We start from the raw sequence: 26972 nt of genomic DNA on the forward strand, positions 1-26972 counted from the left end.
GGGCATCTGATTAAAGCAGGGTGACTCAGCCCCTGAAGTCACTGGCCAAGCTGATGAGCTGATGGAAAACCTACACTTGGAGAACAGTTTTCTGTGAGTTTTACAACCTGATCTAAACTCATCCTACAGTCACACAACCACTACTACCTGCTGCCCAGCAAGGACATGGTGTGAACATAAAACTGATGCAGTAGACATGCACAGGATTAGATGTACCTACAAGTTACATCACACATGACAACACAGACTACAGCAATATAACCTACATCTCTCAATAACAAAAATGGAACACATTAGGGAGTCACCTAATTCATGGCCTTCAAGGAACAATTCAGTCCACAGATGTGAATGAAAGCTATTTTCCCAGGGGCACAGCAAGAAAAAGCTGCTGGATGTCAGTGCTCTGACAATGGCAGCAAGCTGCTTATAGCCACCGTCCTTCTTCAAGGCCCTTTTAATTCTCATTGGCCATATAATCAGTACACCCAGGAGGGCCTAGAATTATAGCATATGCTCAAAGCAAGCAGAGATTGTATACACAGTCTCTCCTGTGACTCCTGGTTGTTTCTGCATGCTCCGTAAATCCAGTAAGAGCTGGTCCAGCTGCAGAGATGCAGCAGTCTGCCACATATGTGCCCTGCCAACAACAGCTAAAGTGAGAGCTGTAATGTTCTCCTTCCTCACACAAGAGTTGCGTCGTTTCTTTGTTATTTATAGCAACTCCCAGTAGGCTACGCATCAGTACAATTCTGTGGCATCGCCCTTCAAAACTGCTTCTCCTCCAGACCGAAGCTGCTGCAAAGGCTGCGTGTGGCAGGATCCACGCCTCATTCCCCCTCACAGAGGATCCAGATGCTTTTGTGGCTTTGGACGCTCTGCCAGAACCAAGCAGGAGGCTCTCTGCAGCTCTGCAAGGGAAGCAGTTAGAGGAACCAAGCATGGGGCCAATCTGCACCAAGGCCTTTGGGGAATGCAAATGATGGCAAAGCGACATGTGGTAATACCATGGGACACTACTTCTAGGTAGAGCCCTCCCTCTTTAAAGCACAGGCCAGCAGTAAGCCCTGGAAACCCCATGGCTGATGTCTCAGTTGTACTGCCGAGCATCCACAAAGAAACGAGGGTCAATTTGCAGAGATCTGACCAGCAGCAAGCATCCTAAGAGATTCAAGGGGTGATTCTGCCAGCAGGAGACAGGGGAAGATGACTTCCTACTGTCTTTAGCTGTGCAAGCGAGCCTGCTTCACTACATGAATGTCCATTAGTAGTGAGTGATAGTGAATATGCAGTTGTTTCTGTAGGAAATCCACCCATTAGAAGGAATTAAAGTAGTCACTGGCCTGTCCATCCTTGTACCAGCTGACTGCAGCAGCAGGAACGGCATGTGCTTCACACTCCAGGGTGAGGCTGTGGTTTACTTTGATCTTCACTTCTTTAGGGGAGAGACCCATCCCTGAGCTATCCCCCTTGTTAATGGTGGGTGGAACTGCACAAAAACAAAGGGAGTGAGAGAGACCTTCCTGAGATACTGTCTTATGCAGAATTTGAAAACTAGCTGGACAAAGGGAAAGCCCAGACAATAACCCTGGGAAAACCAAGTGCATTCCCCATATAATCTGGCTCTTTCCCACAGCTCAGTTAATATAGTTCAGCCGTGTTCAGCATTTGTAGACATGCAAACCTACTATAGCCTTACCTAGCTATAGCACTTTATTATGCATTTGGCTTAAATTCTACGAAGTTCAGTGTACTGCAGTCATTAAAAAGCATTTTAATGGAAACCAATATTCTCAGAACCATATGTTTGAACCAAAGTCCACACTCAGAGTAGCTGGTCAAAACTCAAAATTTCCGTTCCATTGAAACCCCAATGTTGCAAAATCTTGTTTCCTTCTGAATCGAAATGAAAACAGAACATTTCAAAATTCTTAAACAACCCCCAGCCTGGTCTCATAATACCTCTGAAATTATATTAAATGTTTTCAAAATTTTTTTTTTTTTTTTTTTTTTTTCAATGTGATATCCTAAATTCTTCCTAATGCTTACAGTACCATAATAGCTGACAGTTGCAATGGCAGTGGCGGGGGGCCGGGTCAGGGGGGTGCTCTATACAGTCATACTTCAATTATGAACTCTCTTCTCATTATTCCTAGTCCAATGGGGACTTATTAAGAACTTTGTGTAATTAAAATAACAGTATGGTTACTGTGAGGGAGCAAACCAAACTCCAATTCAGACTGAAAGGTTAGCAAATTAAAACAGAGAGAGAGAGATGGGAAACTATGCTTGACTGAGCCCATAATGAAGAGTTTGAGCATTAAAATAGAATATTAGGTACAGATGCCCAAAGGACAACGTGCTGACAGGAAAGCTTGAATGGGAAAGCTTTTGTGCATATGGTCTTTTATGGGAAGATATAAAAATAGTATCCTCCTGTTTTACCTTACTCAAGAAAGTTTTCCATTAGATGTTAGGGCTCCCCTCCCCTCCTTTTTTCTAAAAGAGTTTCAGTACTCACGAGATTCTCTGCTCACATCTATTGTGCTGCATTTGCCTGATTTGAAAATCATGACCAAAAACATTTCAAAAGAAACTGAAGTTCATCATTTCTTAAATGTCTTCCCCTGGGTGGTACAAAGATTCTTGGCCCTACACCAGCACTTGTAAGGGATGCAACAGCAAACTTTTCCAGTACCTTTCTTCAAGCAATGACATGAGCTAATGCAGACGTTTGGTAAACAAAACCACTGACAGAAATCCCTTTGTGCGCCAGGATAGGTAACACTGAAAAAAAAATGGAAGAATGCAAACAAACAAAAAAATATATTGGAAGCGTCTCCTTACTGTAGACTTTCACTTCATAGTGTTTCAAAGTTTCTCCAGCCTCATTTGTGGCTATGCAGCTGTATCTCCCAGCATTGTCCTCCTGTGCACTTAGAATCTGCAGGGTCCGACCACCTGCCAAAAAAGATCATTCCTTAATAGTGTCTAAGTTATAATCTTTCTTTCTGATTATTTAAATGATTTCTGCAGCATATCTTCAATCCTTTGGTCTCGATTCTGCCTTTGATGAGCTTGAGAAACTGAATGCTTGCCACCACGTATACACTGCAATAAATGTGTGTAATTTGCAGCAGTGCTTTGGATCACAACACCTGGTGCTTGGAAACATCTTGGATTCTTGGAAAACCTGTTAACATAGTTTTTTTATTAGAAATTACTTGAAGATAGTTAGAAAGAAGTGACTTAGGATTCTGCACTTCATTCACAGAAAATGGAACCACAATTACCACTGAAACTAAGCAAAACCAGAATATCCAACATAAATTGGTGGATGTGAGCCTCTGAACTGCGTTTCATTTTCAGTGCAGTATTTCATATGAAATAGGCCCCAAATTCCCTCTCCACAGAATGGATAGAAACAACAGCTACAATGTGAAATGAAATTTAAATATGAATGAATCAGTCAGATTTAAGACTTCAGGTGGCCTCTACAACTTTGACATCCATCAATTTCCTTCACATACTATCTTGTTTATGATTTATATTGTCTGCATTCCCAGAGATGAGTCACTGTTTAATTTGGCTGTAGCTCCTTTCAGACTCTATTCCTAAGAATTGTCCCCCCATGTAATAATTCACTTCCTCGCTGTCAATATCAAGACTCATTCCTTCTCTGAACAGCTGCAGCTAATAATGCTAAAGGACTGGTTCATGTACATTACTTCAGTGTTACAAGTAAAGCTTTTTCCTGTTTTCCACCTCCATAGATGTTTTAGGTAACAGTTACTCCACAAATTAGAAATTGAAAACTACTAAATGCATAGAAAAAATGACACCTCATTCTTCATCACTAGCTTTGTTGTTTTTCTCTATCCATCAAGTTCATTCCCACAATTAATTTCAAGATACTTCCATTCATTAGTAACTCCAATTAACTTGTTTGCTATCATTTGGCTCTATGGAACAAAAGAATAAATACTTGAACACAAATAAAATACATGTAATTAGTCAGTTAGTTGTGAAGCACTTAAAAATAATGGAATTGCCAGTGCTAAAATGGTACAAATATTGCACTTCACAGAAATATATTATTTGATTATTAAACAAAAATGTAGCAGTAACCAAACAATAGAAGAATAAAACATTATATTAGTTCTCAACAAGAACAAAAAATTTACCTGGCAAAATGCGGATATTTCTGTTTGATTCTAAAGGATTACCATCTTTCAGCCAGGTGATTGTAGCTGGAGGATAGGAATAAGCCTCACAAACCAGTGATGTTGGGCTATTGAGGATAACAGTGATCTCTTCTGCACTGCCATAGCTGTCTGCACCCACAATGACTGGAGACACTAGGAGCAACAAAATCATCAAACAGAGAAAAGACCACTCTGAAAAGCCATTTTTGTGCTCAGTGTTCAGCCTCAGAATCTGGTTCCAGCCTCAGACAGCTGGGAGGCATTCCTAGTAGGCATACTGAAACCCAGATCCAGACAACACAACATTCATTTGGTTGTATGTTTTGTACTGCAATCAAAGGTCAGCCCCTGTTGGTGGAATCCATCCACCCTTAGCCCTTGTCAAACAGGTCAGCAGGAAGCCAGCCACTTCTTGCACAGCAGCTGGCAGACCTGCTGCCTGATGATCCTGTGCACAGCAAACTGGTAGGAAGTATGAGCCTAGGAAATGAGGATGTGGAAAACAAACTCACCATTGTTTGTATTTGGTTATGCAATAACTATTATGAAAAAAGCAAACTGCAGATGGTTTCAGCTTTTACAAAAAGATTACAATCTGATACTCCTTCCCTGAATCACAGTAAGCCAACATACTGATTTGCTTATTCCCCACAGATAAGGTCCTGTTAAAGCTCTGCATTTTCTACCTCTATATTGCTTAAAGCACGGAACTGCTGTTTCTGTTGAACTACTGTCATTTATCAGTTACATAGCCATTAAACTTTCATCATAGCCAGGCAACTTAAACCTTGCTATAATTAAAAGACTATAAAATTCCAATGTGATTATCTGTTTTTTTCCTGCGATTAATATTTTTTCTCTAACAGCCAGCCCAGCTGTCTTACCAAGTACATTAAGACTGTAACTTTTGCTCTTATCTCCAGCTGTATTGGATGCAATACATGTGTATCTCCCCGTGTCAGTGACTTGAGCATTGGTGATTTGCAGGAAACGGCCACTGGACAAAAACTTGTGATCTTCATCCTCAGTCAGAGGTTGCCCATCCTTTACCCAGGTGATCTGTGGTACAGGATTCCCTTAACGGAGTTAAGAGAATTGCAAATATTAGCTGTTGTATGCCTCCAGGATATTCCAAGATTTCTGAATAACACAAAAATTCAATTTTAATGCCACCTTACACTATATTCATTAGGAAGATGCTTTGGAATACATATTCTATAGTCTTTGAACATCCTGAAGTAATATATACCTCCTCTTAAATTCTACAGAACTTTAGAGAAGAAATACCACAGCACCTAACCTCTTTAAACAAGGGATGCTAGTCCTGCCACATGCACTAAGGTTAAATCTGAAATTTAAAAATTCCACTGAAGTGAAAATTCCATTTAAAACACCCTGTTCAGAAACAGTGAAGATCAACACTATGAGATCAGATCAGTAAAGGTATAAATATGCTTTTACCTATTAAATATAAATATGCTTTTACCTATTACTTCACATGTCAGGGTAACACTGTGCTTCTCTTTCACTTTCATATCTTCCAGCTTATTTTCACCCACAATCCCTGGAGGCACTGGAATCAGACAAGCAGACAATACCAGCAACTATTACTTACAAATAATTTAAGTATAGCAAAGACTTATTCAGGCCATGTGTGTCAGGGTGTACTTCCCTTAATCGCAGAAATCAATAAATGGTTCCACTCTGACAAAAACAGCTCCAGATGAGAGATGGTATAGAGCTACCCTGCCTAGACAACAGCTATACCTCTATTCTGCACCCCTTAAACATACTGGTCCATGACAAGGACAAGAGAGGGCCACAGACTCGGAGTGTACCACCTCACTGTTTTCACAGCTAAAGAGATTCAGGGTGCTGAGGCATATGCCCTGCATTTCTGAGTATAGTTATGAGGGCAACATGGATGAACACCTGAGTTACTAGTAAGGCCAGGTTTGATTGTATGCACCACTAAGTTTTGTAAGTTTGCAAACAAATTCCTTCACTCACATTAAGCAGCAAGTGATTCATTTGCTCAAACAATGTGCTTAAGTTTAAGAGTTATTTTCCAACATTAATTGAAAGCATCCATCTAGAAGTCTAGGGAAAGAAGAGATTTAAAGCAAAACAGCAATAAAAGTAGTTGGAAAGGAAAAGTTTGCTTATTCACATAGTATGTGTGTTTGTTTTTTTTTCTTACAAGCACACTTAAAGCAATACAATAGATGACCAGCAAGTAGGTGCCATGCCGTGTAAAGGCATAAATGTGTTTTATGCAATTACAGCTGCCAGAGAGGCAGCTGAACAAATTACACATCTTGCTGTGGCACAAATCATGTTTCTCTGGGGAAATAAAAGATAAGACCATACCATTAAAATACCTATCCACATCCTGAATAGCTAACTCTGTACAAGAAAACTTGTACTGTATGACTGACTACTTGATGACATGTTTCCAGCTAATCCTGGTCAACAGGACCACAGAGACTAACACGTTACTGGGTGAGGGAGAGCAAGCTGTCAATGTGTTGGTGAGGAGCCTCTCAGGCCCACAAACTTCCAGAGCACTGATGAACTGCTTCTTTCAAAGTAGAGGAATTTGTAGATTCAGGATAAAAGAAAATGGCACTAGAAATCAAAGTAGGCAGGGAGTATTACATATTTAAAAGGAAGCCTGCAATTATAAGAAAGCAGCCCAATCTCTAAGAGATTTGGGGAAATTTTATAACAAAAATGCTGGACTAGGGAGCCAGATACTTCTCTTTAATAATCCTATAAAATGAAAACTTTCAGCCTATATGGAAGGTCTAAAAAAAGAGGAAGTAAAATATATTCAACAGCTTATTTGTGACCTACCAGTAAGTTGGAATCGGAAGTTTTATTAAAATAAAAACCACAATAATATGCAGAATTCATTGTTAGCAGAGAAAAATAATATGATACATGGGATCTTCCGTACTAATGGAGAGTGTAAACTAGAGTAAGGGAAAATAAAAAGTTAAAAGAGATTCGAATTTCGCTTGATGACTGGAATGGCAAAGATGCTGCTTCAGCACATCAAGAAGTTGGTTTCTGAATAGGACACATGGCAAGATGAGGGTTAGCAGAATTTAGTATGCAGGAAGATGTGGCCAGTACTGGCACTTTTACCCCCTGTGGTGCAGTTATGATCACACTCCCTACTGTGACTGTACAAGCAATGCAAAACAGACTTTGATACATGTTCTAGTGTTCAAATATGACAAGACAAAGATGCATCAACTGGAGGAATTAGATGGGATAAAATATAACCTATGATCATAAAGGTCAGGATGTAAGTCTGGCCAGAAGTTGTTAAGCATAAATAAACAGAGCAGCTCATCACTTTGGCCCCAAAATAACACAGTAAGATGTCAACACATTTCAAAACTAAGACAAAGCTACACCAAATGTTTTGCAAATATGTAAGTATTTGCTCTCCATGCAAACTGGCTTGCCTGTTGCACCTCCTACACCAATTTAGAGAAACACCAGGATGTCTCTGTATGGTTCCTATTTACAGTGAGCTGGTGAATAGTCTGTGTCACCATCAGACCACATTCCTGTAACTTTCCTCTAGAAGGACAAAGAAATTACTTGGGGGAGGGAAAAAGAGACTGAACAAAGGAATTTTCCACTTAGCCTACTTGAAATCAGCTTCACTGAGCATTTGTCTTCAAGGCAAACAAAGCCTATGCAAGAGAGATTCCCAGAAGCCTCATGAACACCCTACTACTAACACCCTCCAAAGAAAACAGTAAAACAATGAATGCTTTTCAGTGTTTATACATCTCTTCCATTCTACCAGACTTACACTTCCATGAGCTCACCAAATAAACATGAACAGACATGAACATAAGTTATAATTTACAGACTGAATATGCGTAAGTCAGCTGAAGGCAAGGGAAACGGATTGCACTCAGCAGCTTAAGGCACTTGGAAACTTAAAGCAATTTATATACAGTAATGCTGCAAGATAACTTCCATCAGGCCTGCTAATCATTGATAGAAATAATAAATAGCTACTAAACCAAAAAGCAGGGAGTGGGAGGGGAATTAAGTAAGTAATGTGACACAAATACACATTAAGAGTTCCAAACAGCCATTAATAAGCCTGCTGTTCTTGTATAATACGCTAGCAGGGTCACCCACTACTACCACACTTAGCTATTTGCTTTACAATACCAAAAGCTCCAAGAACTGACGATTTCTGCTGGATCAGAGATCTGTTTTTCAAAATTGATTCCATCTCCAGTGTTTAATCTCCCTGTAGGTCCTGGCTTTGCATTCACATCTTTTTGCAACAGTTTATCATCATGCAAGTCAGCTATACATATTACACCCAGTGCTGATTTTAATTAATGAGCATCATCATACAGAGTTGTACCCTTCTGCCTTCAAGCATTAGGTGCAACAGACACACAGAACAAGTTACACGTGGTTTTCTGAGGCTGTAGTTTTCTTTCAACTTTAAAACAGGGAGGTGCCAAAGGAAACAGTGCTACTTCCCTGACCACTCACTCCTGTCATCTTCCTTTCACCAGCACTGGCATTTACAGGCTATGTGGTGAACAAGCATGGAACTGACCTCGCTGAAAACTAACCAGACCAGGAAAAAACAACCTCCCCACTTTTCCAGATCACCTATAATCTGATTCACGTTGTTCATCCTATCCAAAGCATAGAGAAGATATGAGCAACAAGTAACTGAAGGGAGGGTGGGAATCTGGCTGTCAGCATCCTCCCAACTTCCATGAGACTGAAATAACAACGTAACTAAAGCCAGAGGTACATTGACACAGATCCTTTTCAGAAAAGCACCAACAAATCACAAAATGTAAGTAGCTGCCAACTATTCTAAATTATGCCTGAATAGTCTTAGTTTGTAAAAACGAAGAGTACAGCAAATTCACATGTAGAAGCAACTTCTCTTTAAAACTTGATTTTCCAACCATGTTATCAGATGCTTCTTTCTTTCCCCTGAGTACATTTATTTTGGCGTAATGATTTTTTAAATACCAGCAAAGTATACAGTATAGCCCTGTATCTTTTCTTCTTCTATTGTAACAAAAATTATCATGTACCTACCTAGAACAGAAAGGTCAAAATCCTTCCTCGCTTCTCCTGCAGCATTGGTCACTACACAGGTATACTGCCCTTCATCTGATACAGTTGTGTGTGTCAAACGGAGCGTTCTACCCCCTGAGAAGAGAGTGAAAAAAATGTAGAATTATTAAAGTCCTGCTCCAACCAACATGCTCTCAAATCATTAGCTCAAATTTCTTAGGTTCTACTTAAATTTACAGGAGTACTTTCCTTTTTAATGTGCTTAGTTTTGTTGAACAAGGAATAACGTAAACTGACCTTACTCCTACTCCCATAATTGCTGTGTGTCTGTGCAGCTCCTCAGCTTCCCAGTATTTTTAGACCTGTGTTTTCCATTGATTATGCTACTCTTCCTATCCAGTAATTGCCTAATTACCCTGACACATCCCTTCTCCCTCCACTCCCACACCTTTATTTTTTTTTCTTAAATCAATTGTTTGCTGGAAGAAATCAACAGATCAAATTGAAGTCACTGAAAACTTGCAGAGAAAGAGCATGCAGAGAAAATGCAACCTGCTCTAGACAGGTCACAAGCTGTATACAAACACATCAGAGGTACAGCGAAATTCATTGGATCAGTGCAGCCACTGGATGTAGCAGGTACACCGTGCAATACTCAGGATTTGTGCACATCCCTTCTATGCAGGATAGAGTGTCTAAGACAGCAGGACTTTTGCTTACTTTTGCTTACTTTGCTGTACTGGTATCTACATGACTGTACAGGAAAAACAATAAAGCAGAGAGAGAAAGAGACAAAGTGATGTACACAGAAAAATAAGTCTATTTTTTATAAACACATGCATACACTTGTATGGTTGACCAGAGGACCAAGAATATCCCCACTTTGACCTAGCAGCAAAACTTCTCATCACATCCTTTTGGCAGAGAAACAGCAAAACAAGCATCAGTGAGCATTTAAGTATAAAAACAAGCGCGGTGGCCATCCCTTAGCCTTTTCCAGTTTCTCATCAGCTGCTCTCACATTAACAATCATTACCACAGAGGACACTACATCTAAACCGTTTGTCTGTGGATCTCTACTGGGTCTCATTACCAGGATGTTTCCCACAAATTTATGTTCCTGGTCATGTGCTTTGAAGGAAGAAACTTAAACTGCTTGATGGATAGATTTCTTTCACCGAAGATATCACACCTGCTGGACTGAGGAAGGCTCTGTTTTTGCAGTCTCATGTCACCCTGATCCCTTCTCCCAGCCATACCCAGAACAAAGCTATGTAAGACTCAAAACGAAGCAGACACCTGCCTGTAGGAGACTAACTTTCCATGATTTCACACACTTGCATACCCAGAGCTCCAGTGCTGAGGTGGGAAACGATTCTCCACATTCAGCTACAATTTAATAAAACCATCTCTCCTTTCTAAAGCTAGTATGCAGCTTAATGCATGGTCTGCAAAAATGGCAGATGTGATGGTATAGTGCAAACTTTTTTTTTTCCCCGAAAGGAACTATATCAAGCATCTTCAAAAGGAAGCAGCAGCATAGTATCTGAATTAACTTACAGTTGCCAGCAGTGTGTCCACACATTTAAATCATCTGCAATGCCAAGTATGTTTTCAATCAACAGAACTGAAATATTGCTTTGGCAGAGTATTTTACCTCTGAAATATTAGTCAAAGAGGTTTTTTTGTTGTTGTTGTTTCTCTTACAGCTATACAAGCAAAAAGGGAGTCTCAAACGCCAGGTTGGTCACAGTTCACTACCACAATATGTAGTTTTCTGAATAACTATATAAAAGCACAAAGTTTGCTGGAAAACAAAGCAGAGTTCTGGCTTGCTTTCCCCCTCCCACTGCAGCTAACATTCAGAGACAATAAACATCTTCTTGTGTCTCACCCTTCCTGACACTGCAATCCGGGTGGTGATACTAGTGTGGGTGTAGAAATCAACAAATAGAACGGGAACAATCAAGCCCAGAAGACATTGTTTTTGTTGATGGCAACTACACACCAGAAGGAATGCACACCAACTCAGATACTGCATAATAATCAGACACCACCACCCCTTTTTCCTTGTGCCATAATTAAAAATAGGAAAGAAGAAAACAGGGCTACATGCAACGTCAAAAGCTACATTGATGGAAAAAAAATCCTGACAAATTCCAGCTTCAAATGCAGTCTTAGCTGAGCTTCTAGTTTCTTTACCTTTCTGATAGTTTTCTTAAGTTCATGCTGTAGGATGGCTTGTCTTTGCATGGGCTACGTTGGTGTATTAGAAACTTTGTGAAACCTTACTTTCATGAGATTTCTGGTGGCAAACCCAAGATCAAAGAAACATCTCTGTTGTTGTCTATACGTATCAGTTCTTAGCCAAAGACTTTATTACTTCTACACAGTCCACAAAGCTAATTTCCAGACACAAGAAGCCAAAGCAAAACATGTTGCCTGCTTGGTACACAACTTCCATTTTAATATCAAGGGTTGCTAACTCAATTTCCTATTGTAAACAAAAAAACACAACTGCAGCTGCTAGTCAAATACTCTCACTTCCCTACGGTATTGCAAGATGATGGTTTACAGAAACGGGTGCTGAGCCCTCTTATGTCAGATGCCTCTGTCAATTGCTACTGTCATAAAAAGATGCTTGAACTAGTTATCTGTAGGTTATGCCAGCTTGAAAAACAAGACCCCAGTGAATTGGGTCTGTCATTCTGATCACCTGTCATGCATTTCTCCAGATCCCTTGGGTTTCATACTATACTTGCTAATGAAACGTTCTGTGCTGTCCTTGACTGATCACACAATTCCAGCTTTTACAAAATGACATTCTGAAGGTCAGATTTGATTAGCTTCAGGGCCAGTAAGTATTAGCATGCATTAATTGTTGAGGCTCATGATCAGATTTCCATTTGTTTTTATATACTGACAGAGAAATGAAAGATGTATTTTGTTTATGGTCACCTGTATTCATCTGAGGGGAGAGGAAACATCGTATTATAGCTTTCCATGTATCAGCACTGACAAAGACATCTCTATCTGACATATTCCTGGAAATACAAACACCGGACTGACATAGAGCTAGAACTATGGCTTATTCCATGTCAAAGACTGAACAGTTACCACACCTTTGACCCACACATGTAAAGTTCGGTAACAACTTACACAGTTTCCTTTAGCTATTTGATAGGCGCTCCAGCCTGATCTGATACCATTTACTGAATAGCTTGGATAACAGTTTCTTTTCTCTCCATATCTTTTCAAATTATTAAATGAAGCTTTCTTCCATGTGAAATACTTGCACTATAGATTCAGAAGGCCCTTCACTCCATTCCTTTTTCAAAAATAACTACAGCTTTCAATATGCGCCGTACCTGAGAGGATGCGCACCGAGCTGTTCAAAGTGACAGGCCAGCCATTCTTGAGCCATGTTATCGATGGCAGGGGAATTCCTGAAGCTTCACAAACCAGAGAGACGGGATTCTTCTCCACAGTGCTGATGTTCTCAGGCACCTGCAGGTCACCAGCAATACTTGGGGGAACTACAGAATAAGAGAAAAGTTACTTCAAAACAAAAAATCTTTTGCTCTCAAAACATTCTATCAACCAAATAATAATTCACTGAAGCTAAGATAAGCTTGGCAAGTGAGGAGCAGCACAAAACCTTTTTTTCCTAACAGAAAGAGCAACTACACCATTAAAATAACTACCTCAAAATTATTTTTAGTTATTCTTTGCTAGGAGTAAGAATAAATCCACTTTGGAAGCAGTTCTACAGTTCATATCAAAAGACAAAAAAAAGGGGGGATTCCATAATTGACCAATATCTTCCAGCCTCTGAGTAACCTGAGGAGGTTTAAAGTTTCTTTTTACTACCCAGAACCTTGATAATACAGTACAGCAAATACTTCAAGTAAGAAAACAAGAAATGCATCTGGGTAAATAATTCTGGCCTCTCATTTTCAATAATGAGAATTCCTGTGTTCACTTTCCCCCTACCTTCTTTTTTTCTCTCTCCCACTATCCCTGGTTGTTGTACAAGCCTTTCCCACCTCAGTGCAATACACAACCTGCAGCCCCCACTTGAAAGCCTCTGTGATACAGTGGGATTTGCAGAGGAACACTGCAGCTAAACCCCTGTAATCTGATGTCCTGATTCAGAGGCATAGTAACTCCTGAAAGGAGTATCTCCCTTTCTTTGGGATAGAACTCCCTTTATTTCTTGGCTTTATCTTTTCAAAACGTAAATATTCAGAGTGGTATGAGGCATAAAAACACATGCAAAAAATGTCCCATTCAAGTTATAGTGGCTGTACCATAGCATGATGCTATAATCTATGCCATCAAGTAATTTTAAGTAATTTTCTAGTAAAATTATGGGAATGAATTATAGTTGGAGGTACCATCATAAATTCTTCTGAGAGTAAAAAACAAGAGAACTTGTTTATTAAATACTTGGAATACTGTCTATATTCATGACTGTCTTCCAGTAGGGGCCACACGTAAGGTGTTCTTGGTTAAACCTTAACTTCTATCTCCCAAAACAGAATCCAACAGAATATTTCCTACCATGAAACTCACCCTAGTATCATATGAAATTGTACTGTATCTCGGTTTTCTCCTCTTGATAGATACAGTAGCTGGGGGGTGGATTGATATTATCAGGGACAGAGGTAAGATTTTAATTGGATTTGGATTTTTGTAATAAATCTGCAATTGAAACTGCATTATGTATAATGCCTGCAATGAACATAGTTGGCAAATTTAGCTACACAACTATTTCTTGATTATACTTGGGTGAACTTAAAGGCCTGCTTTGTTTGTTATGTATGCCCCACTTTTTGCATACTCACCATGAACATTTAGATCATATTTTCTGTCAGACAGCCCTGCCACATTGACAGCAACACAGACATAGCGGCCTGTGTCTGACACCTGGGCATTTCTCAGTTGAAGAATGCGACCATCATGAAGTATTCCTACGTCCCTTCCACTGACCAGCGGATGGCCATCCTTCATCCATGTTACTGCTGGTTCTGGAATACCCTGAACCTTACACTCCAAGGAAATTTCATTTCCCTGGGTGACAACAACCTCTGATGGGTGGTTACCACTGTTGAATATAGTTGGGCGAACTGCAAAAGAAAAAGAAACACAATTTACAAGTCAACTAGAAGTTACATTTCAGAATATTCACCTGCTTCTGAAAAGAACAGCAGTTAAGCTTGCCGGATGAGCATTTTAATGAAGACAGTTATTGCAGACCACTGCTGCCAACCCAGTTAGGGGTACTCTGCAATTCATAGCATATTCCACAGAGCTTAGATACAACAAATAACCTCTCTTTCCTCCAGTCCACGAAATAAAAATGTTGTTAAAGTAACTTACAGGCAATTAAAAAAAATAAAAATAGGAAAATAACTTGAAATTTTAAAAAAGACTGCTCAAAATTCTGTCAATCCCTCCATTATTTTGGAGATTTTCTTCTTTACGGAATTGTTTAAAAATACCTCACTTTATTTGTGACTGAAATACAGAATTAGCAGTAAAACTGGAAGATCTAAGCTCAACTAGTTTTCATCACTACTACAGTTCAGTGACAAGAAACAGTGCACTACATAAAGTGGGCTATATCCCTGTAATCATCTCTGGTCAAATGCATTTTAAACAGATATATATAATTTCTTGGTCAAACTCCAAGTCCAAATCATAAAAATTATATTTACTTATCTCCTCTATCTTGCAGTTATTCCAAACAAGACATTTTGCAGTTTAACATCACTATAAAGATGACACTTTCATAACATACCTTTTCAGAACAGAGTAATTCACGGTAACTTACTGTATACTTGCAAGCTGTATTCTTTCTTTGCACTTCCAGCTATGTTTGAAGCAATACAAGTGTAAGATGCAGCATCAGACTTTTCAGCAATTGAAATCTGCAACTGCCTGCCTCCAGATAATATCCGTACTCTTCCTGAAAGGTCAGCCACAATTGGAGAGCCTGCAAGAAACATTCTTTCAGATAAAAACACAGAGAATAGTAATGAGCTTGCTCAGGTGGTGTAAAGTCCACTGGCTCATTTAAAAATTACAGAGCTGCACAATTGTCCATTTTGGAACTGCTGTACCAGAGTTTCCCTGGACATCAGAAACTGTGTAAGCAGATTCTGAGGACATCCCATATTAATTCCTGACTTCATGATACAGAGCAACCTGAGCTAAAGCACAGTGACTCTCGCCATGCTCACAGACATCCAAAGTGTCTTGGACACTTCCACAAATTCAGTATTTTCAGTAAAACTTGACTTGTACATACCGTGTATGATCGTCTCAGCCAGCCTAGCCAGTACAGCACACCTTACACCTATGTGATGTAGTCTGCACTCCCGGACCATCTGCGTATTGTGTCACGTGGCACATGTGAATACACTTCTGCTCAGCAGAAATGGTAGTCACAGCTCAGCAAAATGATATGACATACTCTGAGCAGAATTTTCAACCTTGGAGACTTAAGATTGGGCAACTATCATCACCTTTGTAAACTGCAGGGAGATTTTGTGACAGAAAGAATACACCTCCCACTGATTATTCTTACAAGCTGAATTTCCATTTCTCAGTCATGCATTTTAAATCCTCATTCTGAAAGTGTGCACTACATTTCAAAGGTGATGATAAATCTGGCTCCTGCATAACATCCAAAATTGTACTACTTTCTCACAGCCCTTCAAGACTTTCAAACAGGTTCAAGTTTACTTCCTGCAATTTAAGCGTACATACTTCAGCACTGAAATACATTATTATAACATCTCAGTGTCCCTTTTTGGCTTCCAGTAGAGAGGGTTTCGAAAGAGCTTCATAAACTTAATTTTCTCTGAAAATTTTAAGCAGTAAAAAAAAGTGTTTTGCAATTAAAATCTGCTCTTTCTACAAGTCATAATTAATTAACGTAGGCACACACAACACTGAAATGTACCTTCTGGGGAAAAAAAAAAAAAAAAAAAGATAAGATTGATTAATAACACAAAAATTACCATACTGGAAGAATTCATCGTTTTACTTTGTCTATTATTCTGTCTTCAACAGTGCCCATGCTTAAAAGAAGGTGTTAAAAATACCTGCTTTTATAAGAACACATTTGTCGATGATTACTTCAAACCCTAAAGCAAAAATGTGTACAGACTACTCTTAAATACTAAGATTGGATAAGAGAAAGGTTCAGTAAGCCCCCAAAGCAACTGCTATGCTAGATGCATTTTCATCACTTGGCTGTGTGATACAGCTGCAAATTCAAAGTAAATTTTGAGGAGACATCTGTGTTGTGCAAGTGGATCACAAGGTAGAGACCCAGCTCAGCCCCACTGTACAGCACTGTGACTCACAGCCACGCCAGCTGGGATACATGAATAACTCTTGAAGCTGTCCCCCTGCACTGTGTAACAAGTAACTGTATTAAGAGGGGTTATGTGCTTCACTAACATATATAAACTGTCCAGTTTAAGTCAACTCAGGAATCTCTGCACTGCACTGTGTGTTCCTCCCCCCCCCCACCCGAACACCCCTAGGAATAATGGCATCTAGGCTAAGCACATGTGAGTCAGAGAATGGCACAATCTACTGCTGTTGTTTATTGTACTCAATATTGGGATTGTTTAGCTGGTTACATGTTTGTACTCCTCAGAACACACGACCTAAAACGTCCAAAGGAAAAAAAAAAAAAAAAAGAAAAAAAATGGCAAGTCAGAATTATCATGTTTGTTTTACAAAAAGGGTAATGGATAATTACTCACCACTCTTTTTCCAGGTAAGACTAGGTGGTGGGATGCCACTAGACTCACATATCAGGCTTATCAGGTTCCCTTCAATTGCTGTCAGCTTAGAGATGTCATCTGAGCCATAAATACTTGGTGACACTGAAAAGAAATACCAAATCAGTTCATCATTTGAAATAAAATGGGATCAGCCAATGGTATAACCAAACTGACCTTACTACAAAAGTGTCCCATTGTGCTCTGAAGAAATTACAAGGATTGCTTTCTCTTCCTCACCATGCAAACCAGACCCTGCCTGAGTAGGGAATATACTTTTATGAACAACTACATCTGTCTTTCCAGCCTCTGAGGTCTGGTGTATGCATAGGCTCTATTTCTCACTGGCTTTTGAATGGACTTCCCAGTACAGAGCCATTTCTGTGAATTATGTAAACTGACTTTAAGAGGCTGCCTAGCTCATAGTCTTAGCTCATAAACCCAAATCATATGTCAGAAATTAACTTTTAAAATTCAGCCACAATTTTTCCCTTGAATTTAAGTGGCAATACACTGGCTGCCACATGCAACATGAAAGCCCCCAACCCTTCAGCTGTCCTACTATTGCAGACTGCCAGTTTTGTTCAACAGCTCTGTGATTGTAAGCCAGTTGCAGACAAAAGGGACCACTGTTTTCAGTAACATTCCCAAGGTTCAATCACTAGGGAATGAATAATTGCCTTCTTGAAATGGAGGAACCATTCTCTTTAGATGAAAATAGTGTAGGTAATACTTGAAAAGAGACCAAAAAAAGCAGAGTAGAACGTAGGCTGAAAATAGGGTAAAAGAACACTATTGAGCAACTTATCCAGTGCATTTAAAACGCACATGACAGTAGACAGCTTCTCCTTCTGACACTTCAGACTAACTCTTTTTTTTAGCAGTGACCAGATGTATGGGTTTGAGAATGACTGCAAGCAAAGAGCTTTATTGTACTGGACTGGCTTCAACCTTTTATTTTGTCCTGCTTCAAGTCACAAAGTTTGTGCCATTCTCTGAGGAGGTACATCTTACATTTAACACATGGGCTGTTTCTTCTAGTTCTGGAACGAGAGTTAGCCCTCAGGATCTCATCAGTCCTCAGTAGGATACATTTCCTGGATTTAAAACTTAGAAATATGGCAGGCGGGACTTTTGGTCCCCGGGTGTAAACAAAGACTATAATTCTAAACAGTTACCCACAGATGACTTTCACAGGCAACTTTTGGTTTCTATTAAGTTTAGTCCATCAAAGCTGCTAACTAGCAAAGAATTATCCCCTCGCTCAAAACCCTACAGAAATGGTCTCACTGCACAAAAGAATAAACCCTTTTCCCTCCTGCACTAAAGGTCCTTTGCAATAGTACAAATCTTACAAATCTGAGGAAGGAAGAGATCTGAGATGATGATGACAAACTCAGTATATGGACATATGCTTTAGCATGGGAATATCACATGGCCTTGTATGATACTACAATATCAACCGCCCAATTTAAACACCAAATAATGACATTGTTCTGTACTAAAAATTTTAGTTTCATCATTCCAAACCCTGTTAGCTAATTCTAGTTTCATGATTTAAAAGCAAAAAATTAATTTGCAATAGCAATTAAGGTATATTTCAACTGGTATATAGGGAGAAAATAATGGTGCAGGAAAAGCTAACCAAAATCAATGGTTTAAATACTCATATGCTACATTCATCATCTAGTCATAGAAACATTGTACTAATGCTATTACTATGATTTAGTCCTAGTAATTTTGCCAAGCAAACAAAGCTAGGTAAAATAGTTTGGTTTTCTTTTTAGATCTTAATTTCCATGCTTCAGCATTTAGAAAAGTTGGAGGTTGGTAAGTTACCCTATATGAGTGCACAAATAGGAGCTGGATACAAAGCCAGTTAGTTTCTGCTCTAAACTATCATCATGCGTGCAAACCCAGTCCGACAAAGGCCTTCAAAGTAGCTGGTATTAATTTAGAATCTAACCAAAGCAATTTGGAAAATGTGTGCACTTTCTTTAGACTGTTAACTACAGCAAATATAATAATGTCACCCTGCACGAACCTCAGCATTTATGTATTTATGAACTACAGAAAATTTCAGTGTCTCAAATCATAACTCCACTCTGAGCCCCACTCCCATTCCTGGAATAAGCTTAAATCTTACCCCAAATATTAACATTATAGTTCTTTTCAGTTTTTCCAGCAACATTTGTTGCTTCACAAGTGTAACGGCCAGTGTCCTGTACTTGAGCTCCTTCAATCTAGGAAGAAAATAAAAATCTGTTTTTTTTCTTCTTACATTGTTGAACAGGGAAGTAACAGGGAGAGGTTGCTCAGTTTTTTGTGTTGCTATAGGTCACAGCCAACACAGGTTCACAAGGGGTAGGTCCTGTTTAACAAATTTAATTTCCTTTTATGATAAGATCACCCATCTGGTCGATCAAGTGAAGCCCCTGATGTAATCTTTTTGGGTTTCAGTAAAGCTTTCGATATGGTTTCCCATAGGATCCTACTGGACAAAATATCCAGCATACAGCTAGATAAAAACACCATACAATGGGTAAACAGTTGGCTGATGGGTAGGGCTCAAAGGGTTATGGTAAGTGGGGTTACATTAGGCTGGCAGCCAATCATCAGTAGGGTCCTCCACGGCTCCATTTTAGGGCCAGTTCCTTTCAATGTTTTCATAAACGATTTGGATGTAGGACCAGAAGATGTTTAGAGTAAATTTGCTGATGATACTAAACCGGGAGGAGTTGCTGACTGTTGAGGGTGCAAAGGCTTTGTGCAGAGAGATCTGGACAGGTTGAAGAGCTGGGCGACCACCAACTGCATGAAGTTTAACAAGAGCAAGCGCCGGGTCCTGCACCTGGGATGGGGCAACCCTGGCTATACATAAAGGCTGGGCAACAAGACGCTGGAGAGCAGCCCCGCAGAGAGGGATCTGAGGGTTTTAGTGGACAACAAGCTGAATATGAGCCAGCAGTGTGGCCTGGCAGCCAGGAGGGCCAACCGTATCCTGGGGTGCACCAAGCACAGCATTCCTAGTGGGTTGAGGTAAGTGATTGTCCCACTCTACCCTGCGCTGGTGCAACCTCACCTCGAGTACTGTGTGCAGTTCTGGGCACCACAGCACAAAAAGGACGTGAAACTGTTGGAGAGTGTCCAGAGAAGGGCTACAAATATGGTGAAGGGCCTAAAGGGGAAGACGTATGAGGAGCAGCTGAGGTCACTTGGCCTGTTTAGCCTGGAAAAGAGGATGCCAAGGGGAGACCTCATTGCAGTCTACAGCTTCCTCATGAGGGGAGTGGAGGGGCAGGCACCAATCTCTTCTCTTTAGTGCCAGTGACAGGACCTGAGGGAATGGAGTCAAGCTGTGACAGGGGAGGTTCAGGCTGGATATCAGGAAGAGGTTCTTCACCAAGAGGGTGGTCACACACTGGAACAGGCTCCCCAGGGACACAGTCACAGCACCAAGCCTGTCATGGTTTAAGAAGGGTTTGCACTGTGCTCTTAGTTATATGGTCTGAATTTTTGAGCAGACCTGTGTGGTGCCAGGAGTTGGACTCGATGATTCTTGTGGGTCCAACTCGGGATATTCTATGATTCTAAGTTTCAATTTTTATGTTTATATCTGTCTCCCTAAATATTAGTAACAGAGGAGCACTCCTGCTAAATCTCCATACAAACATCTAGTTGTCTATGATCTCTCAGTCCTTATCTACAGTTCTCTGTTGCACCATAGGGCCTGATGCCACCCAGCCTCTAACATGTATCTAGCACCCTCACGATGGGGATACTCCCCAGACAGCGATCACTGCTGGAGCCTGACCACCCAATTTACCTTCAATACACTTCCATCTTCAGAGATGCTAAGACCTGGTTTCTTCAACAAGGGTCGTCCATCTTTGAGCCATGTCAGCACAGGTGGGGGAACAGCATTGCTCTGGCAGAGCAGCTCCACTGCTTCACTGATGAGCACAGAGACGTTTTGTTCCTCTCCCATGATGTTTGGTGGAACTATAGCAATAAATCAAAACAAAGGACCTTTGAGCATTGCAGACTCCCCAGAGTAAGACATACTGTAGAGCTACCAAGTCTTCATTTAGTGAAAACAAAATGGCAGTTACTACCTTTTTGACATAGAACTTAAGTTTCCTTTAGATCTCAACAAGCACCAAAATAATTTTGTTACTGACAGAATATCCTCTACACAAGATAAATGCTAGTAAAATATAAACGATAGAGAAATTGTGTAGGTAAGCCAAGACTTGCAGAAAAATATATTTGGAATTGAAAATCGCCATTATATAAATATTGGAGAAATACACTCCTGCTAAAATCACACACACACACAAAAATAATAGAGAGAGTTAATGAGCATAAAGGTTCACAACATAGTACTCAAACCCAAAAGGTTAAAATGTCTTAAACTGCTCCAGAAAATGCCAGCATGCATAGTTGGCTCTAAGTAGAACTCTAAGAATAATTTTGTCCAGAGATGGCCAAATACAGAAGACAGAATGAGAATTTACACATTTCCCGCCGAATGAATGGGTTAAGAAATTAATCATCAGTGAGTCATAATTTATTATTACATTATTGTCTATTTGTTTTCTGTGGTGTCTGCTAGCTAATTATTGTGATTGTTGGCACTGAGCACTATAGTTAAATTTGTGCAACAGTTGCAGTGACAGCAAGAATTTATCACACGTTTCTAAATTACAGGGTAGAAATATCAGCTTTTGAAACAAAAGTTGTCCGTGTAGAAGACAAAAATGCTTCTGGACATTGAAATTGCAGCCCATTAGTTGTTCTCAAGTGGTATAAAGATTCAAGAAAGTGAATACTTTTCACTTATTTTAAAAATTAGCTGTTTTTTCCAAAAAACAAAGCTACTGAGAAGCAATTGAGAACTCAACCTTGGAACACAGCATGTGAGCAATTTTCCATTGAGAAAGTACTCATGGCTGGAGTTGAAAAGAACTCCCTAAATCAAGGAGGAAATATTACACTGACAAGATGAGGTTAAATTAAAAGATTAATGACTGAAAACTCTTTGCCGTCCATGGCTTTGTATCAGTATTCACAGTTCAACCAAAGGTTCTTTGGTAACAGCATGCTGCATCACTGCTCACAGATTTTCAGACTCCCAGGCAGCTTTGAGTCATTGACAAAACATTGCCACAGCAAGAGTTTTAAAGTATTTCAGCCTGAGATACACACACACACTTAGAAAATGGTGAGAGTGCAGTAGGCCATCATGCTCTGCATTGCTCCTGCTTACTAACAGCTCTCCACTGGAAGTTCCCTTTCCCAAATCAGAGCCAGTGGGACAGTATCTGGGAGTGCTCATAATAAACTCAGTACATCACTAACAGCAAACTAAGAGCAGAAGTGCTTTTACTGTGCTGCTCAAACATGATCCAGAAGAGAACTCGTGTTTGTGCTCTTAACGGCATGTATGTTCTTAAATCCTTACAGCAACCAGTAGGGATTACCTTTCCTTTCTTGCAATTTAAAAATCTAAGGCACACTCATTACAGACTCTTGACATTAAGGCAACATTAGGTTTGCAATTTAAGATTTACAAAAATCAAAACTTCTAGCAAGAATTAATTCATCTAGTTACATATATCTGGTGAGATTTTTATACTTGCTTTGTACTAAGACTGTTCAGTTCATCCAATAAAATGTTGACCAGGGCCAAATATAAGAGCCCTTATTGTCACATTTCCTTTACTTTTTATCTTTGCAATCTGTTAGTCCAAAAATTGCATGTCTGATTGCCCAAAATATGGGCAGGTATGAAGGAGGGAAGCAGTGGGACTGTCCATGAGAAATACTCTGGGCTTCACTTTGAACAAAAAAGATATTGAATTAATTAGCACATATGAGATTATAAAATGTCCCAAAGCGGTACTCAGTAAACCAGCAATACAGTTCTCAAGATGTCCTGAAAAATAACGCTAACAATAAAGCTTTGTTTTTCTTGCACAGGAAGTACTCAGCAGAGCAGCTGATTTCACAGTTTGGAAATAATTTAGGGAAAAGTCTGGTCTCTGTGGATAAGAAATAAAGTAACTGAAAAAAAATCTGTTTATCTTACTTTCTTTGTAGAATTCACAAAGGCCTAGATTCTTTACGAGTGTTATGGAACTGAAAATTGGAAGCTGATCCATTACTGCAGAAGGCAAATTTATTTCCAAACATTTTTCCACCAATTACTTTTCCTCTCAGCTAAATGAATTGAAATGTGTTCAAAAGGAAACTGAGTTTATGAAACATAGAAAGACAGATACTACATCATTTGTTTCTGAGGGAATAAGGTTTAAAATTAATCTAATTATGCTCATGGCAACTATACATTATCCAGGTTGTTCCAACTCCTACACTGGCTTAGTGCACCACTCATTTCTAACCACCTCAGCTCCAAAAGCATTCCAAATTATTTTCCTCCTGTGACTTCTTAATTAGACTACCCATATGAGGTTAAATCCTAAGAGTGATATTACTTTTTGGTGACAGCCTCACTCAAGACAGCCCTGCAGCTGAGCTCAACCCTGGCCAGCTTCTGTTACAACAGTAATTGCAAACACACACAACTTCTAACTAACTCTTTTCATTTCATCTAGCTAAAAGGAACAGAGGTTCCAAAAATAAAAGAGGAACAATAAGAAGATTCATACCATTTCTGCAGTTATGTATACATACACACCTGTCCTCAGACTCCAAAATGTACTTTAATATTCCTTGCTCTAGATTAAAATGTTCTAGCCCACTTTAAACTTGAACTTGATGTGCCAGAATCCTGACTTTCTGAACTGCCTCTTGCAGATGAAAAAAGTAGCCATGACTCAAGTCACGAGTGAATATTCTAACCACAATGCCTTTACAATTCTATTCTGAAAGCCAAACTTGAAAACAAATAACCAGACAAACTGTTCCTATTTGCCTAAGGAAACATCCAAACTTCTAACTCTTCTTGCAAGATTTTCCAGAGAGTCTGCTTACAGTTGCCATTAAGCTAGACACTGGCAGACCAAAACCAGTTTTCTCCCAGATGAACTACTAAAAGCAAAAGAGAACCCAGAAAGATTCTTTTATTCCAAAACCTTCTCTCCATATCTGGTACTGTAAGATTTCTAAAACAAGTGGCAGATCATTGTTCGTCCTCATTCAGCTGTCCAGGGAAACTTAAGACTTGCTACCATGAAGCTCCCCGTCTTCCCTCCTGGCAGTACGTTATGCTCTTTGGTGTGTGTACATCACCACTGATCTCTAAGAACAAAATATGAAAAGGCATTTAAAACCAGTCTCAAGAATAAGTAGGAAGCTGTAAATGTTACACAAAATGAGGAAGGATGAATTTACATGAGTCCAGTCAAAAAGAATTCAGAATTAACTGCTTGACACAATTTGGAAAACTAGCAAAGCGCAATGGCTAAAGAGATATGTGTCCTGCTTCTTGAAAGAGACTAAGTTGACTGGCTGGGCTGAATATAGCTCAATACAGCATCATTGTTAGCACTAAAAAAGCCACCACCATTTTGGCAGGTGTAGTAAGGGCCTGAAAACAGAATGGAAACTTGAGATGCGTATGGCAAATTCACACCAACTCATTCTAGTAAAGACAACTGAGTTCTGGCCACAATAACATCTTTTGTCTATGTGATCTACACGTTAGTCACACAAAGACAAACGTATTTTCTCCTAACCTTTATAAATGAGCCTGTGTATATGAAACATATAAATGCACTGCAACTATGTTTCTTCAAGGATACAAAAAAGAACAGATACCCATACTTTAATACGGGTCTGTATGCATATATAAACTTATATACGTGCACATACAAACACCTCCTGATCTCTTTGTCTTTCATTATGAGCTGGAACCATTTTTCTTTAACGTTTTTAACCATCTGGGCCACATTGTGTTTAACTAAAGCTCCATGAGCAGTTTTCATTATTCAAAAAAAATTGTCAGAAAATCTCACCATAAACTCTGAGATCAGTATCTCTTTGACTCTCGCCCGCAGCATTCACTGCAACACAAGTGTATTTTCCTGTGTCACTGATCTGAGCACTGGTCAGTGCCAGGACTCGGCCCCCAGAAAGAACCTGCAATAGAAGCACAACACATTCAGTATACACGCCTCAAAGTAAAACAGAAGCAGAGAGAACCATTAGATTTCGTTTCAAAACAAAATACTTGTTTTGCCACTGCCTCCCACAATCTATACTTTTACCTACACTCTTCCCTGCACCCCATTGTTCTTTTTTTCATCAAGACATGCAAAAGCAAAAGTCTAACTTTACGCAAGTCTTCGGAAACTCCTGGCACTTAAAGGTCTTTCTAGGATCTGTGCATTCCTCCCTCTTATTAGTTTCAAACATTGTCACATCTTCTGTATTGACCTAAATGACCCACAGACTTACACAAATTTCCCCTCTCTCCTTTCAGATCATAAAACTGGCTTTCAAAGAGCAGCCATGCCTCCTACTTTTAACTCAGAAGCATCTCCTTGCATCTTATTTTTTTTCCCTCCCAAATTATTATTTTTTGTAATGAGATATTACCCAATCTTGGACTCTATGGATCTCTTCAGGATAGAAATGAGGTCCAATTTACTCTTCTTGCCAGTAAGTGAAAAACTTGCCTATCCATCCTTTTATTCAGCATGACATCAGTTGAAAGAACCACCATATTTCAATGTATCCATAACGAGCACACTTCACACAATAATTACTGTAAACATGCAACAATATCCTAGAGCAAAAAGCCCTATACTCTCATTCCAAAACCTCCAAGTTTTTCTGTTTCATTAAACTGCACAAGTTTTAAAGTCTCATATCAAAACAAGAAACAACACAGGTGGCAGGATTTGAACCCAGTACCTGGAGTCCATTGCTAAAGCTGGAAACAGGGCTACCATCTTTCAGCCATGTCAGAATAGGCGCGGGGATGCCTCTTGCTTCACACTCCAGCCGCACTAGATTATTAACCACCACTGCCACCATGTCATTGCTGCCAGAGATTGATGGTGGGACTGGAAAAAGAAAATAAATCTGGAGCTGCTATGTGGGAGTATAAATCACAATGAAATTAAATGGGATGCTTACTTTTGGACATTGTTTCTCTTCCTGCAAGGCATTCTATTGTTGGAAATATTTCTAATGTTACCACTACTGTCATTTGTTTGCTCTTTGCCAAATCCTGCTCTTTATTGACCTAAAAAGTCAGATAATTTCAATGAAACTACTGTGAGCAACGGTAAGCATGACTGGGCCCACAGCCCAGAGGCAGCTGTGAAACCCAGGAACCAGAACATAAAACCCGAAAACACTCCTTCAGACTTTTATAACATTCCATTTAGACCTCGTGAAAGGCATTAACAGTGGTGGAGATTAAAGAGGGAAGTATATAAGATAAACTGAATAAAGCAAATACATGCACAGAGTAATAAATCAGCCTTGCAGAACTTACATGAACATTTACTAGATCAACTTGTGTAACATCTGCCTGATGATAAAAATCATCTTAATGGAACATCTCAAAACAATTACTTTAGGTATAAGGCCTAGCACATTTTGCAGCACTACGCTGAAACAGGAGACAGGAACATATCTAAGATTTCCAGTATATTTCTTTTGTTATTTCTATGCTTCTTTCATTCGAGCTGTTCATCAGTAAGCAAGTGTGGGCGTAGCACTGATGCATGGTTATGGAAAGAAAACAGCTTTAAAATCAAAAAGCTGTTTTCAACATACGATCAACATTTGCATTTTAATGTGTAAGTGTTAGAAAAGGAAGATGTTTCATTTATGAGGAGAATTAAAGCTATTATTTGCTCCTACCACTTAAAACTTTGTGATATAACTTTACTTTCACTGTCAGTCA

General features: G+C 39.5%; 1 protein-coding gene across 4 annotated transcripts in view; it reads right to left on the reverse strand.

Annotated features, from left to right (window-relative positions):
• HMCN1 (hemicentin 1) overlaps nt 1-26972 on the reverse strand; it is a 192255-nt gene that overhangs the window by 59239 nt on the left and 106044 nt on the right. For all 4 annotated transcript variants that reach the window (XM_035333229.1, XM_035333227.1, XM_035333228.1 and 1 more), the window contains exons 39-52: nt 25970-26121; nt 25069-25192; nt 20916-21091; nt 19236-19332; nt 17072-17194; nt 15124-15285; nt 14135-14416; nt 12656-12823; nt 9309-9422; nt 5689-5775; nt 5087-5278; nt 4182-4355; nt 2845-2958; nt 1341-1486 (exon numbers count right to left, since the gene is read on the reverse strand). In XM_035333229.1, the coding sequence (XP_035189120.1) occupies nt 1341-1486; nt 2845-2958; nt 4182-4355; nt 5087-5278; nt 5689-5775; nt 9309-9422; nt 12656-12823; nt 14135-14416; nt 15124-15285; nt 17072-17194; nt 19236-19332; nt 20916-21091; nt 25069-25192; nt 25970-26121 (2111 nt within the window). The remainder of the gene's footprint in view (nt 1-1340; nt 1487-2844; nt 2959-4181; nt 4356-5086; nt 5279-5688; nt 5776-9308; nt 9423-12655; nt 12824-14134; nt 14417-15123; nt 15286-17071; nt 17195-19235; nt 19333-20915; nt 21092-25068; nt 25193-25969; nt 26122-26972) is intronic.

The sequence above is a fragment of the Oxyura jamaicensis genome, chromosome 8 (assembly GCF_011077185.1).
Source record: "Oxyura jamaicensis isolate SHBP4307 breed ruddy duck chromosome 8, BPBGC_Ojam_1.0, whole genome shotgun sequence".
Classification (NCBI taxonomy): domain Eukaryota; kingdom Metazoa; phylum Chordata; class Aves; order Anseriformes; family Anatidae; genus Oxyura; species Oxyura jamaicensis.